The 13909-nt window shown below is 52.0% G+C and overlaps 1 protein-coding gene across 1 annotated transcript; it reads right to left on the bottom strand.

Annotated features, from left to right (window-relative positions):
• Positions 1-2674: 2674 nt before the first annotated feature.
• Positions 2675-10554, bottom strand: LOC123350966 (fish-egg lectin-like). The gene is made up of 4 exons (XM_044989953.1): positions 10399-10554; positions 6604-6831; positions 4863-5202; positions 2675-4073 (listed from the first exon to the last, which is right to left on the bottom strand). The coding sequence occupies exons 1-4, from the start codon at positions 10451-10453 to the stop codon at positions 3929-3931; spliced, it is 768 nt and encodes a 255-aa protein (XP_044845888.1). The 5' UTR covers positions 10454-10554; the 3' UTR covers positions 2675-3928.
• Between the last annotated feature and the right edge of the window lie 3355 nt (positions 10555-13909).

Raw genomic sequence — 13909 nt, 5'->3', positions numbered from 1 at the left:
TTGAAAGGTCATTGAGTCCAGCCCCCTGCCTTCACTAGGAGGACCAAATACTGATTTTGCTCCAGATCCCTAAGTGGCCCCCTCTCAAGGATTGAACTCACAACGCTGGGTTTCACAGGGAAATGCTCAAACTACTGAGCATCCCTCCTCTCCAAATCTGTTGTGTTGAAGGGGAAACTGAGGCACACCCACTCATTGATTTGATGGATAAATGCCAAGATGGGTCAACTCCAGAAAATATGGAAATCTGTAATGAATTAACCCCAGTCGAAAGGGGGGAGGTGTTTTCAGTGCTGCCAGGGCACAGCACATGTTTGATTTAACTAGAGGTTACTGGCAAATCCCTCGGGAAGAAGAGGCACAACGCAAGTCTGCTTTTATCGCTGATATAGGGCTCTATGAATTCACACTGTTACCTTCGGGTTTGGCAATGCTGGTGCAACATTCCCGAGGCTGGTCAACAAAGCGTTAAATGGTTTTCAGAACTATGCCAGGGCGTAGGTAGATGACACTGCTGAATTCAGCTACACCTGGGATGACCACCAGGGGCACTTGGGGGTTGTGCTATCAAAACACAAGGGGGCTGGTCTAACCATAAAACTATCTAAGTGCAAGAAAGAGGCAGTCAAAGTCCCCTACCTAGGATACCGGGTTGGGGTTGGGGTGGGGCAAATATTCCCCAACCCTCTTAAGGTGGAAGCGATTGTCAAGTGGCCTGTGTCCAAGCCTCAGTAGGCACCTGGTGAACTATTAGAGGAGGCTTGGGGTGGGGGGGGAGGGTTCAGCGACATTGTGGCCCCAATCACAGACTGATGTGAAAGGCACCAACCTGCTCAGGTGATTTGCTCAGAGGTGCGCCAGAAGGCTTTTGATGAGCTAAGGGTGCTCTTGTCTGCAGAGCCGGTGTTGGCCAGCCCAGACTTTGATAAGACATTTGAATTGTGCCGCGATGCATCCAACACTGGCTTGGGTGCTGTACTGATGCAAACGGGGGAGCACAGCAAGAAGCACCCCATTGCCTTCCTAAGCAAACCCCCCGCTGAACAGACTGACTGGGTCATAGAGCAGGAGTGCTATGCCGTAGTGTGGGCTGGGAAACAACAGAGGCCAAAGCTCTTTAATAGGAGGTTCAAGATTCTAACCGACCACTCGTCCTTAATATGGCTGAACAGAACCAAGGGCACAAACTCCAAACTGCTACGCTGGAGCCCAGTCCTGCAGGAATTTGACATGGAGATTGTGCACGTTAAAGGGAAGAAGAACATGGTACCAGATGCCCTGTCTAGAAAAGAGGAAGCTGGGCACACTGCATCTGCATTGGTCAGTGACCAGTCCTAGGGCAGTGCCTTCACAGATGTTACTGAGCATGCTCAGTTCCTGTGAGCATGCTCAGTGCACCCTAGGTAGCAAATTCCTACATGTAGCAGTTTTTTGTGCTACAGTCATTCCGCATCCTTCTTGAACTGTGGACCCCAGAACTGGACACAGGATTCCAGCTGTGGCTGCACCAGTGACAAATGCAGAGGTAAAATAACCTCTCTGCTCCTGCTCCAGATTCTCCTGTTTATGGATCCCAGTATCCCATTAGCCCTTTTGGCCACAGCATCAAGCTGGGAGCTCACATTTAGCTGATTATCCGCCATGATCTCCAAGTCTCTTTCAGAGTCACTGCTTCCCAGGAAAGAGCCCCCAAGCCTGTCAGTCTGGCCTGTGTTCTTTGGTCCTAGATCTATACAATTACATGCAGCTATATTAAAACGTCTGTTGTTTGCTTGCGCCCTGGTGACTCAGTGATCCAGTTTGCTCTGTAGCAGTGACCTGTCCTTCCCCAAGTTGTGTCATCTGCAGACTTTATCAGTGATGATTTTATGTTTTCTTCCAGGTCATTGACAAAAATGTTAAATAGTGTCGGGCCAAAAACCAGTCTCTGCAGAGTCCCACTAGAAACACACCCATTTGATGATGATTCCCCAGTTACAATTACATTTTGGGAGCAGCAGTGTTGTTGTAGCTGGATCGGTCCCAGGATACCAGAGACAAGGCGGGTGAGGTAATATCTTTTATTGGACCAGCTTCTTACAGAGACCTCTCAGGGAGCCATGGCTCATTGCTCTGATTCAGGCTAAAGGGCCGAGTTTGGCTACAAAGCCCGGCCAGAGGCAGAGTTCCCAGTGTGGGGGAGGGTTGCACAGACTGCAGAGAGGTGGATTTTCTTTCTCACTTGCCCGTCTCTGTCTGACTGTGACGGCAAGGTGGGAGCTCTGCCCACCTGCTCAGTCAGGCGACTCATCGGGATTCCTGAGTGTACATGGGGCACATGGCAAGGGAGAGGGGGCCAGCGTGAGGCAGAATGACAAGCTCACCCTTGTCTCCTCTGCCTGGCAGCGTGTGTCAGAGGTGAGGGAAGGAGAGGAACAGATTAGCAGGGCAGCACCGAGTGCTGGAGTGAGCATTGTGGGGAGCAGGGGGAAGACTAGCTGAGTGGGAGGGTTGACAGGCCAGTGGAGATGATGATGTCACACACACCAGGACTAGTGTGTTGTGGAGCTCAAACTGTTCCTCTTTCCCCAAAACACTCTTGGTTTCTGGGCTGCAGAACCCCCAGCACCACAGCGCTCCCCGAACTCCAGCTGTATCGATTCCAGTGAGCACAAAATGACAAGGAGAGCGCACGAGATGCTGCAAGCCTTTATTGGCACAAACCCAGCCCCAAGCAGAGGGGAATCCCAGCTGCTCCCTCAACAAGAGTGAGCAAGACAGAAACTTCAAACCTTTACCGGCCCTTCCTGCTCAGCCTAGAGAGAGCAGCTCTGGCTCCGCAGCCCTCCTCTTGGATACACGTCGCCTCTATTCTTTCTTATCTGGTGATGCAGATATTTGGGATTTATCAGAATGGAAATGCGGGGGGAGAGGGGTGGATATGCAGAGCTTCTGGCACAGAGCTCAGGACAGTGTGTGTGTAAGAACTTGGCCCTGGTTGCTTATTATGAACTGATCATGCTGGGACCTTCTGAAGTGGAGAGGCTGAAATCAGGCTAACTGAGGGAGAACCTTGTAACACAGGTAGTTGGTGATGGTGAAGTTTGCAGAAAGGGAGAGAAAATTACCTAGTTGGGGGTTAATTAAATTCTGTTTTTCTTTCTCATTCATTGGAAGTTCTTCCTATGCCCTATCTCAGTTGTGTGTGTTGCTAATGCAAAGGGGTCCGTTAGAGTCATAAATATAAAGTCCAGCAGGGGGCAATTATGACCATCTAGTCTGATTTCCTACATAACACAGGCCACAGATGTCGTGCAGTGACTTTTGCATCGCACCCAAGAGCATGCAGCTGATACAGAGTATATCAGAGCATTTACACAGACATCCAGTCTTGACTGAAAGACTCCAAGTGATGGAGAATTTACCACATCCCTTGTGGATCCGTTCGTATGGTTGACTTCCCTCCTAGCTAGAACACTGCCCTTTGTTTTCAGCTTGGGCCTTGCTGTGTTCAGTTTCCAGCCATTGGATTTTATCAGAGGAGAAGTATGTGCGTCCGGGGGCGGGGCCGGGGGCAGCAGAGGCAGAGAAGGAGCCGGTAATGACGAACATTCTTGGCTCTATTTTGTGGGACTTGATTTTACCCTAGGAACAAAAGCTTCACCCCACTGGCTGGAGAAGGAATGTAGAAAACCTGGACAAGGCAGTGGAGCAGGGCTCCATTTGCAATGAAAGAGGTGCTGGGGCTCAAGCAATTTGTTACTTTCATAACTGACATGGCAAACCCAGAGATGCCGGGGCTATGATCAGCCAAGCCAAGAGGTGCCGGGGCTCAGCCGAGGGGGGTACACATTAAGCACTAGGGGAGCGAGCGAACGAGAGAGAGAGAGAGAGAGAGTTTAAATGGACACTGTTAATCACGGTGAGGCTGAGATGGTGGGAGTCTCATTTAGATCCGGCATTTCACAATCTTGTCCTGGTTAGTGATAAACCACAGCACACCCAGGTCATAGGACACATGTTTGCAGTTGCAGATGAAACTGCCCACCTGGGTCCAGCTGGTGCCGACGGGGTTGCTTTTAGTGATTCCTTCCCTGAAAGGAAGTTGACAGGACTGGTGTTAATACAGCACTGCTAAGAGAAGGACTCTGCCTCTATCCCAGCCTGTGGAAAGCAGCTTCTCAGTGCAGCCCAGAGGGTAGGCCCAGCACGTTTCTCCTTGCTCTCCACTCACGGCCCTGCACTGCAGCACCCATCCTCCTACACGAGTGTCTGGCCAGACCCTATTAAGATGGCAGGATCAGAGCTGAGCATTGCAAGCTTCATCTCCCTGCGGTGTGGGCTGAGGGCAGAAGGGCAGGAACATCCTGTCCAGGGAAACATTCCTGCTTCCAAACTACATGGGGCCTTTCCTCTGCTTGGTCTGACCCAGTCTGGCCTTTCTTATCTTCTTAACCCTAGGCTGGAGGATGTTTCATCGCTGTGTGGGGATGGCACATGCGCAGTTTGGGTGCGCAGAGGCGCTGTGAGGGGAATGACCAGGACTACCTGCGCTACCTATAATATGCAGAGCTCAGGCTTCCAAGAGTTCCCCAAGAGAGCAGAACCTCTGCAGTGGGCCTCACTCCCCTATTTGGTTCCCTGCTGGTTAGCATTGGAGTCCTCTCAATTAGGCAACAGTGGGTGCCTCACTGTGAGGTCATTGGGATGCTGGAGAGCCCTGGAATTAGCTCATAGGAAATCAGCAAACATCAGGCACCAGGGTCAGCTTGCTCCACAGCATCAGGCAAAATCCTGTTCTCTCTAAGCTCTTAGGGACAAGTATGAATGGCCCTGATCACTCATGGGAGGAATCGTCCCTCCTGCCTTCTCCTTTACTGTACCTGTGATATACTTGTCCTGCACTGTTCACGCCATAGACAGAGCCTTCGGTCCCGACCTCAATCATGGACAGCTTGCCTGGAATCTGCTCCCACCTGGATCCTGCACAAGGATCCGGGGTGACATCAAACCGGAAATAGATATCGTCAGCTGAGTTAACTCCCCAGCAGCCCCACACACCACAGCTGTAGTACTTCAGCTTTCCTTCAATATTGACCCAGGGCAAGTCGGAGGCACCATTCGCAGAGACCGTTGGTGGACGAGACAGACAGTAGATGTCATCATTCATGTTGACACCATTGACGAACATGTCTCCACCTGCATCAATTTGCTTGAGCAGCCCTAAAAATAAACAAGGGAAAAACAATGTTCAGAGGAAAGAGCAGGGCTGGAGCAGCATGGAGAAAATAAGGAAGCAAACCACCTATTGAGAACTCAGCCAGAAATATAACTAGACACCAGAGGAGAGAGAGAAATCAGTCAGAGACGTGTGGTCTCGTGTTTGGAGCAGTGGCCTGAGATCAGGATTCCTGGGTCTGGTTGCCAGTCCTCTCCCAACTTGCTTAACGGCCCTTGGAAAGCCACTTAGGACAAAAAGGGCCTGAATTTAAGAACTACTGAGCACCAAGAGCTCCCATTGACACCAGTGGGAGTCGTCACTGCTTAGCACCCCTGGAAATCAGGACGACTTAGGTGCTGACATTTGTGCACTCAGGTTTGGAAACATGGACGTTAATCTCTCAGTGCCCAGAATATGGGGCCAATATGGGTCTTGTGAGTGTCAGGGCATGTGTACACACTACATTGCACCAGTTTACATGTCCCTAATTTAATTCAACTGCTGCCAAAGCCTGTGAGGACATTTAGTTTGCTTTCAGAGTCTCTGATTTCATTTCCCTTAAGTCGATTAGGCCTTGTCTACACAAGAAGGTTGCACTGCTTTAACCAATGCTGTGAAGCCAGTGTAAACCCCTGGAGTATGATGCCTCTACATGGGCTCAGTTATCTATATAATAAGATTTCAGGATTGTCACCTCTCAGTGTGTCACTCTGAAGCCTAGAACATCTAGACTGCACAGATTACGTGGTCCAACTGCCACAGCTGTGTGATAGCCTGGGCTTTCAGCTCCTAGCACCGGTCTGAAGGTGCTTATACCCAGAGGATAGGCTGGTAAAAGGCACCTTTATACGGATATAACCCCAAGCATAAAAAGTTATATGGATGTAGCTATTTTGGTAGACAATCACACTCCTATCCAACAGTCAGACTGGTGTACAAACCATGTGTAGACAGGCCTGTGTGAACATTCTGATTTCAGTTTAAGGACAGGACTATGCATGTTTTTGTACTGCTTTGTATCAGTGTGGAAACGCATAGAATGAAATCAGTGACACTCCCCAGTGAAAACACAATTGGACCAGTAACAAGGGGCTCGTAGCGCCATCGCTTATTTCAGTACATTTCCCACAATAATCTGGACGGACATAAGCACCTTCATACCTGGGCAGCTGCATCCACACTCGGGGGTTGCACCAATTCAACTAGATCAGCTTCCCTATAGAGTTTATGGTACAGAACCGATACCAATGTAACTATACAGACAAGCTGTCGTCAGATCCTGAGAGTGGCTCATCTGGTGGGAATTGTGACAACAGCCTGGGGTCGGAGTTTGGAACTGGGCACAGGATCCTAACAGAGGTTCCTTTTGTTGTCCCCACGACATATCAAAGCTCATACATTACCTGTGACCTGTTGCCAGCTTCCTCCCACCAGCTTGTAGATGTTGTTCTTGCTGTTCACACCCCAGACTCCGGCAGGACCAACCGTGACGTGTTTTAAGGAGCCCGGCACCTGGACCCAGTTGTCTCCGTATAGCGTGTAAATATTGTCTGCGCTGTTCACTCCAAACACCTGCCCATTACTGGCATCAATCTGCTTTAATGACCCTGGTATCTCAATGCAGTCCAGAGCTGAAAAGCAAATTGAGAATGGTCATGCACATGGACTTGTTAGCAAGCAGGAGAAATAACCACAGAAGAGAGAGAGCTTGGGGTCTGGGTGGCTGAGGATGTAGAGACCAGTGTCCCTCACTGGTCTGAATCCTTTTGTGACCCAATGTTCTTATCACCTAATATCTGCTTGGAGGCCCATGTGAAATGATTTTGTCGGTCCCATTCCTGTTCCCAAAATATTAGAATAGCAGCTGGTGCTAATTGGCTCCCTGATGCCATCTGCAACAGGATTATATCGACCACAGAGACGGAGCTCCAGTCTCACCACTATAGGTGGTCCCTCCTGGTCAGAGCTGAGCCACATTATGGGGGAAGCATCCCCTGCCCCTACACAGCACTGGGAATTAACAGAGGGTTTATGGCTCCAGAGCTGGGGATCTTGCACCAGAGCTGACATCACATAAACAAATGCTCAGGGTTCAAGATGGAAAAGGCCCTCCTGCTTCTGTTGGGATTTCTATTCGGTTCCTATGGAACACATCCCCTAGAGAGAACAGTCCAAAGAGCCACCCAGGAAATTGTGTAGGTCAGTTATGGGGTCACAAGAGCAGATCTCCTCTCTGGGGGCATTTGAGATAGCCTGAGAACATTTTCCATGACACCTTTGTATGGAAGTGAGGGAGGCTCTTCCATTCTGCTCCATAGAGAAACCCCATGTGTTGCTCAGGAAGGTCTCAAACTGTACCCATCAACAAGCTTCCTGCAGTTTAAACGTTCACAGCAGCTGCAGGCAGACTCACAGATTTCATAGATTCCAAGGCCAGAAGGAACCACTGTGATCATCTAGTCTGACCTCCTGTATCACACAAGCCAAAGAACTGTCCCAAAATAATCCCTAGAGCAGAGCTTTTAGAATAATATCCACTCTTGATTTTAAAATTGTCAGTGATGGAGAATCCACCCAGGTAAATTGTTCCAGTGGTTAATTACCGTCCCTGTTAATTCCCCTAGATACTAATCAAGTCACCCCTTAACTTTCTTTTGCTGAGCTAAATAGATTGCCAGTCCCTGTGAGCCGGTGCAGGGGAATACTGCCTCGGCAGGGGGGAGGGGTCTGAGAGCTGGGCAACTCAGTGTGCGCTTTTTGCCCCACAGGGGGTCCCTGGGGAACGAGCCAGGGGCCATCAGCACTGACCCGTGCTGCTCCTGCTGGTAATGTGCCAGCTGTGCCCTGGGGCTGCACTAAAGAGGCTGCCAGTGGTGCACTGTCCCCAGGGTGAGCTGTCCCAGGGGCCGGCCGGGTGGCTCAGACCTAGCTCCAGCCACTAGGGGGCACTGGAGCAGGGGAGGGACAATGGTGCCTTGTCTATGGATGGTTCTGGATCTGCTGGATTGTGATTGGGTTAGAGAGCAGCTAGCTGGTGCCTTTCAGCCAACCAGGGCCAGCCCTAGGATCATCACCATCCCGCTCCTCTCCCCAGCCCCGGGGCAGCAAGGCTGGGCTCAGCGAGGGGCCGGGGCAGGCTTGGGCCTGCCTGCATGTGGCGGGGGTGCTGCAGTGCCCACAGGACCTGGCAGCTGGTGGTGTCTGGGCAGCAGGACAGAGGAGCCCATGGCTTTGTCTCCCTTCACCCCTGACCTCTCCAGCAGCAGGCTGGGCAGCACCATGCTCTGTCCCCATGGGCCCGGCCTCCTGCCCCACCCTGTGTGTCGTGGCTTGTGTCAGCCCAGAGCGTGAGATCTTTGGGCAGGAGGAGCCCAAAGGGCTCACGCTCTGGGGTACTGTGAGCAGTTCTGGTCTCCCATGTTTAAGAAGGATGAATTCAAACGGGAACAGGTGCAGAGAAGGGCTACTAGGGTGATCCGAGGAATGGAAAACCGACCTCATGAGAGGAGACTCAAAGAGCTTGGGGAGATATGGCTGCTCTCTATAAATACATCAGAGAGATAAATACCAGGGAGGGAGAGGAGTTGTTTAAGTTAAGTGCCAATGTGGACCCCTGGCCAAATGGATATAAACCGGCCATCAACAAGTTTAGGTTTGAAATTAGGTGACCGTTTCTAACCATAAGAGAAAGAGAGGTGAAGTTCTGGAGCAGCCTCCCAAAGGGAGCAGTGGGAGCAAAAACCCAAACTGGCTTCAAGACTGAGCTTGATAAGTTTATGGAGGGGATGGTATGACAGGACTGCCTAGAAAGGTGTATGGTGCATCGGCGACTGCCAGTAGCAAAAATCCCCAACAGCTGCAGACGGGACACTAGATGGGGAGGGCTCTGATCAGGGGCGGCTCCAGGCACCAGCACGCCAAGCCACGGGGTCTGCTCTGCCGGTTGCCGTGAGGGCGGCAGGCAGGTTGCCTTCGGCGGCATGCCTTCGGAGGGTCCGCTGGTCCCGCGGCTTTGGCGGACCCCCCGCAGGCGTGCCACTGAATCCGCAGGACTGGGGACCTCCCGCAGGCAAGCCGCCAATGGCAGTCTGCCTGCTGTGCTTGGGGCGGCAAAATACCTAGAGCCGCCCCTGGCTCTGATCTACTACAGAAAATTCTTTCCCAGGTATCTTCCTGGTGGGTCTTGCCCACATGCTCAGGGTCTAACTGATCACCATATTAGTGGTCAGGAAGGAATTTTCCCCCGGGTCAGATTGGCTGAAACCCTGGTGGTTTTTTGCTTCCTCTGCAGGATGGGGTCTGGGTCACCTGCATGTTTAAACTAGTGTAAATGGTGGATTCTCTGTCACTTGAAGTCTTTAAACCATAATTTAAGGACTTCAGTAACTCAGCCCGAGCTCAGGGGTCTCGTACAAGAGTGGGTGGGGGAGGTTCTGTGGCCTGCGATGTGCAGGGGGTCAGACTAGATGATCACGATGGCCCCTTCTGACTTCAGTAAGTGTATCTGAGTAAGAACAGACATTACAATTTTAAACCAACCAGTGTCCCATAAGTGACTTGCCACAAGATGTCAGAACATGTTCGTATTAGAGCTGAGTGGGTCGAATGTTTATTTAATTTTCTTTCTAGATATAGGAATTAGATACAATGCTCCTGTCAGAGATTTCTAAGCTATTATCTGCAAAAAAAAGGAGAGTTTTCAGTTGCCTAAGTAGCCCCTGAAATCACGGTTAAAGTCCCCTCCACCGCCCCCAACTCTGAAATGGTGCCCCTGTGGGCCAGCACGGAATTTGCCCCCACCCCCATGCATGGCCCCGTTGGCTTGACTGGAGCCGCCCCCCAGAGATAGAAGTCAAATTACAGGGATGGGCTGAGCCTGGGGGCAGGGCTGGGAAGGTGGGAGCAGGGACTGTTGCTCAGTCAGGGCACAGAGAGCTCCTGCAGAATGGACGGGCAACAGGCAACTCAGTGAGTCCCTTTCAGTGTTTGCGTCACTGTCATTGGTGCAGACTGCAGGGGCCACAATGTGCGAAGTGTTGGCCACGTGCAGAGGAAAATCTGGTCCCCAACCCACGAGCATCTGCCTGAAAACAGTTCCCCACAATGTGGCAGTGAATCCAAACTCAGTCCTGCACTGGGGCTGAGAGACCCACACGGCCGTCTGCAAACCCTTCGACAGAATCCCTGTCCCCACGTACCTGAGCTCCCTGCAAGCAGGGGCAGCAACAGCAGCAGGAACTCCCAGAGCATCATCTTCTCAGCACCCCTTCAACAGTGGGACCTCGCCTGGTGTCTGCGCTGGGGCAGTCCAGGGGCTTTTATAGCTCAAGCACAGCTGCAGGCTGAGCAACCTTCCTTCCCCGGGTGCCCCCCCCATCCTCAATGAGGAAATCGGGAAAATTTAACTTGGCAACAGGAGATCCTGGATCAAAGGCTGTTGAGCAACATTATGGGTTTCCTCATAGCAGTTGTGACACTTGACTGCTTGCATGCCAGCCAGCCTGGCAGGTGTTGTGTTTGCTAGGTGAGCGCTTGGCTGGTCTCCGGGTAATGGAGGGGTTTAAGGATAACGGTTTCCCCCTGCCATGCCCGTTCGGATTGCTGTGGTTAACATACGGAACGCAGCCTTCTCCCAATGACCTTGCAAATGTTCGTCTTAGGGCAGGGGTGGGCAAACTTTTTGGCCTGAGGGCCACATCGGGGTTACACAACTGTATAGAGGGCTGGGTAGGGAAGGCTGTGCCTCCCCAGACAGCCTGGCCCCCGCCCACTATCCGCCTCCTCCCACTTCCTGCCCCTGACTGCCCCCCTCAGAACGTCCAACCCATCCAACCCCGCCTGCTCCTTGTCCCCTGACCGCCCAGACCCCTATCCACCCCCCTGCCCCCTGCCAGCGCCCGCAGGACTCCCACCCCCTCTCCAACCATCCTCTGCTCCTTGTCCCCTGACTGCCCCCTCCCGGGACCCCCTGCTCATAACTGCTCCCCGGGATCCAACCCTCTTATCCAACCCCCCGCTCCCTGTCCCCTGACTGCCCTCTCAATCCTATCCACACCCCCATCCCCTGACAGGCCCCCCCACGACTCCCAATCCCAACCCTCCCTGGTTCCCATCCCCTGACTGCCTCCCCAGAAGGTCTGCCCCATCCAACCACCCCCTGATCCCTGACTGCCCCCCAGGGCTCCCCGCTCCCTTACCCAACCCCCCCACTCCCTGCTCCCTTACCAGCAACAGGAGCTCGCAGCTGCGTCACGTGGCCAGAGCCAGCTGCGCTCCCCACGCTGCCCAGCAGGAGCGGCAGGCCAGAGCGCAGCCCGTGCAGCGGCATGGCTGGGGGGACAGTAGGGGAGGGGCCAGGGACTAGGCTCCCCAGCTGGGAGCTCAGGGGCCAGGCAGGACGGTCCTGCAGGCTGTAGTTTGCCCACTTCTGTCTTAGGGGGTAGGGTGGTCTCAGGAATCCCCAGGAGACTAGATCTCTAGTGACAAGGTACAGTCAGTGAATCAGCCTCCACTTTTCTCTGAGTCTTTTAGCTCCACAGGTAAGTGTGTGAGCATCTTGCCACACTGAGTGTGATTCTAGTGCAGGGGTTTGCAACCTTTGAGAAGTGGCGTGCCAAGTCTTCATTAATTTAAGGTTTGGCGTGTCAATAATACATTTTACATTTAAGGGGCCGGCAGCCAGAACACCAGACTGGCAGAGGGCTGATCGGGGCCGGCGGCCAGGACCCCGGCTGCCAGCAGAGTGCCACCAAAAATCAATTTGTGTGCCACCTTTGGCACACATGCCGCAGGTTGCCGACCCCTGCTGTACAGGGCTGTACAGTATACACAAAACCATGTACAGTATACTGTACTGTACTTTATGGGCAATTGAAGGGATTTTCAAGGGTAATTTTGACTATACGCAATTTTTGCCTTTCGCGCTGGCTTTAGAACCTAACCTGCAGTTTGAACATGAGCAAAAACTGGCAGAAATTCGAATGAAAGAGAAGCAAGCCTTGGCCCAGCTGGAGAAAGAGGCTGCTGAGAGAGAAGAAAAAGCACGTAAGAGGCGTCTGGAGCTTCTGGCTGCTGAGAAGGAGACGGCCAGACTCCAGCTCCAAGTCAAAAAAGCAAGGGAAGAACAGCAGAAACTATATCCTGTTGAAAATCCAGTTTATAACTATGTTGATATGTGGTGTTACTCTTGGCAGTTTTCTGTGTTTAACCAGTTTTGCTATGTCCCTGGAGAGGGGGATTCTAACCTGGTGGGTAATAGCTGTTTGTCTGTGCCAGAAAGCAGTGTGTCTGGGAATGGAGTTTCTGAATGTCTGTCTAATGTCTCAGAAGTGAATCTGGAGTTAGATCAAGAGCAGAAAGATCTTATTGGTCAGGAAAATATTTCTCAGGAGCAAATTAAAGTAAATGGTCAGGTGGAAGCCCTAACTGAGGAAGGAGAGGGTAGATTTGTAATGGGTGATGGATTGGTGGCTAGTACAGCTTGTAAAAGTGAACCTGAAACGGGTAACTGTGATTTGCTGGAAGTAGCTCGGTGTAGTGAAAAAAGCAGCAGCTTATCCATTGGGTGGCAATGTGCCTGGTAGGGAAAGTTTGGAGGAGCCTAGGCAGCCTTGGTAGCTGATGGCGTTGTCTAGTCGGCAGTGTGGGAAGACAAGGATAGTGGAAGATGAGTGTCCCTATCCCTTACCTGTGTCCTGTGTGGAGAATTGCGACAATGAAGGGAATGTGCCTGTGTCTGTCAGGGGTATTGACTTGCCTATGGAGGGAGCGACCTCGGTCTCCAAGCAGTTGTCTGTGAGCAGCCCAGTGCACTGGGACAAGGGAAATGAAATCCCAAGCTGTGTGTCTGGTGAAGGAGAATGTGTCTCCAGCTCTTCTTTGTCTGTGGAGCAGACAGAAGGTGCCTTTCAGCCTGTGATGGTTGAGAATAGTGGAGTTGTCTCAGAGTTGGTTGTGGATACAGCTAAAGCCCAGGAAGGGAATGGTCCTAAGTTTGTGTCTGCTGGGGAGAATGGCACTGTGACTAGGTTGCATCCAGTTAGTGTCATAGCAAAATCCGAGAGACCAGACAATTCTGGTTCTTGTATTGTGCCTGTTACTGATGTGTGGTTGGAAAAGGGTGCAGCAACTCTGTCTGCTCAGGGTGATACCCTAGCCAGGGCACAAGGAGAGCATGAAGGTGATTTAATTGTGTTGCCTACTGACAGTTTGACAACTTGTAGCAAGAAGGAAAAGATTCCTGAACTTGTTCATGGCCAAGGGAAGGAGAATGCTTCTAACCTGTTATCTAGAAAGTCTATAGGTTTGCCTGAAAGGGGATTGTGTAGGAATCTGCCTGATGGGCCAGAGGAGATTCTGGAGGTAAGTGAGACCCAGAAAGAGTTTGTGGTTGCTCAGGGAAGTGTTCCTTTAGAGCAAGCCCTGGGTGAAGAGGGGAAGGGCAGAATTTCTGGGAGGGGGGAATTGCTGCTTAGAAAAGCTCCTGAGGAAAGGAATCCTCATGGTGATCTGTGCAATGTCCTGCTGCATGCACCCCACTCATGGTTTGCTGTCAGGGGTTAGTGACGTCCCAGAGTCTAGGGGTGCATTCAGGTGGGTTCACTTCCAGCCTCTGGTGGTGGCAGGGCCGGCTCCAGACCCCAGCGCGCCAAGCAGGCGCGTGGGGCGGCATTTCGTGGCAGGGCGGCATTTGGCTCCGGCGGACCTTCC

Source organism: Mauremys mutica, chromosome 16, assembly GCF_020497125.1.
Source record: "Mauremys mutica isolate MM-2020 ecotype Southern chromosome 16, ASM2049712v1, whole genome shotgun sequence".
NCBI classification, from domain to species: Eukaryota; Metazoa; Chordata; order Testudines; family Geoemydidae; genus Mauremys; species Mauremys mutica.
Note: the sequence above shows the minus strand (reverse complement) of the source record. Positions and strands in the feature narration are given on the sequence as shown.

What these genes read in the sequence shown, in the direction of transcription:
- LOC123350966 (XM_044989953.1), bottom strand. Translation starts at nt 10,453, where the DNA reads ATGATGCTCTGGGAGTTCCTGCTGCTGTTGCTGCCCCTGCTTGCAGGG. An exon ending in CCTGCTTGCAGGGAGCTCAG is followed by an intron (nt 6,832 to 10,398) that starts GTACGTGGGGAC and finishes TTTGCTTTTCAG; the next exon opens with CTCTGGACTGCATTGAGATA. An exon ending in GCAGGACAAGTATATCACAG is followed by an intron (nt 4,074 to 4,862) that starts GTACAGTAAAGG and finishes ACTTCCTTTCAG; the next exon opens with GGAAGGAATCACTAAAAGCA.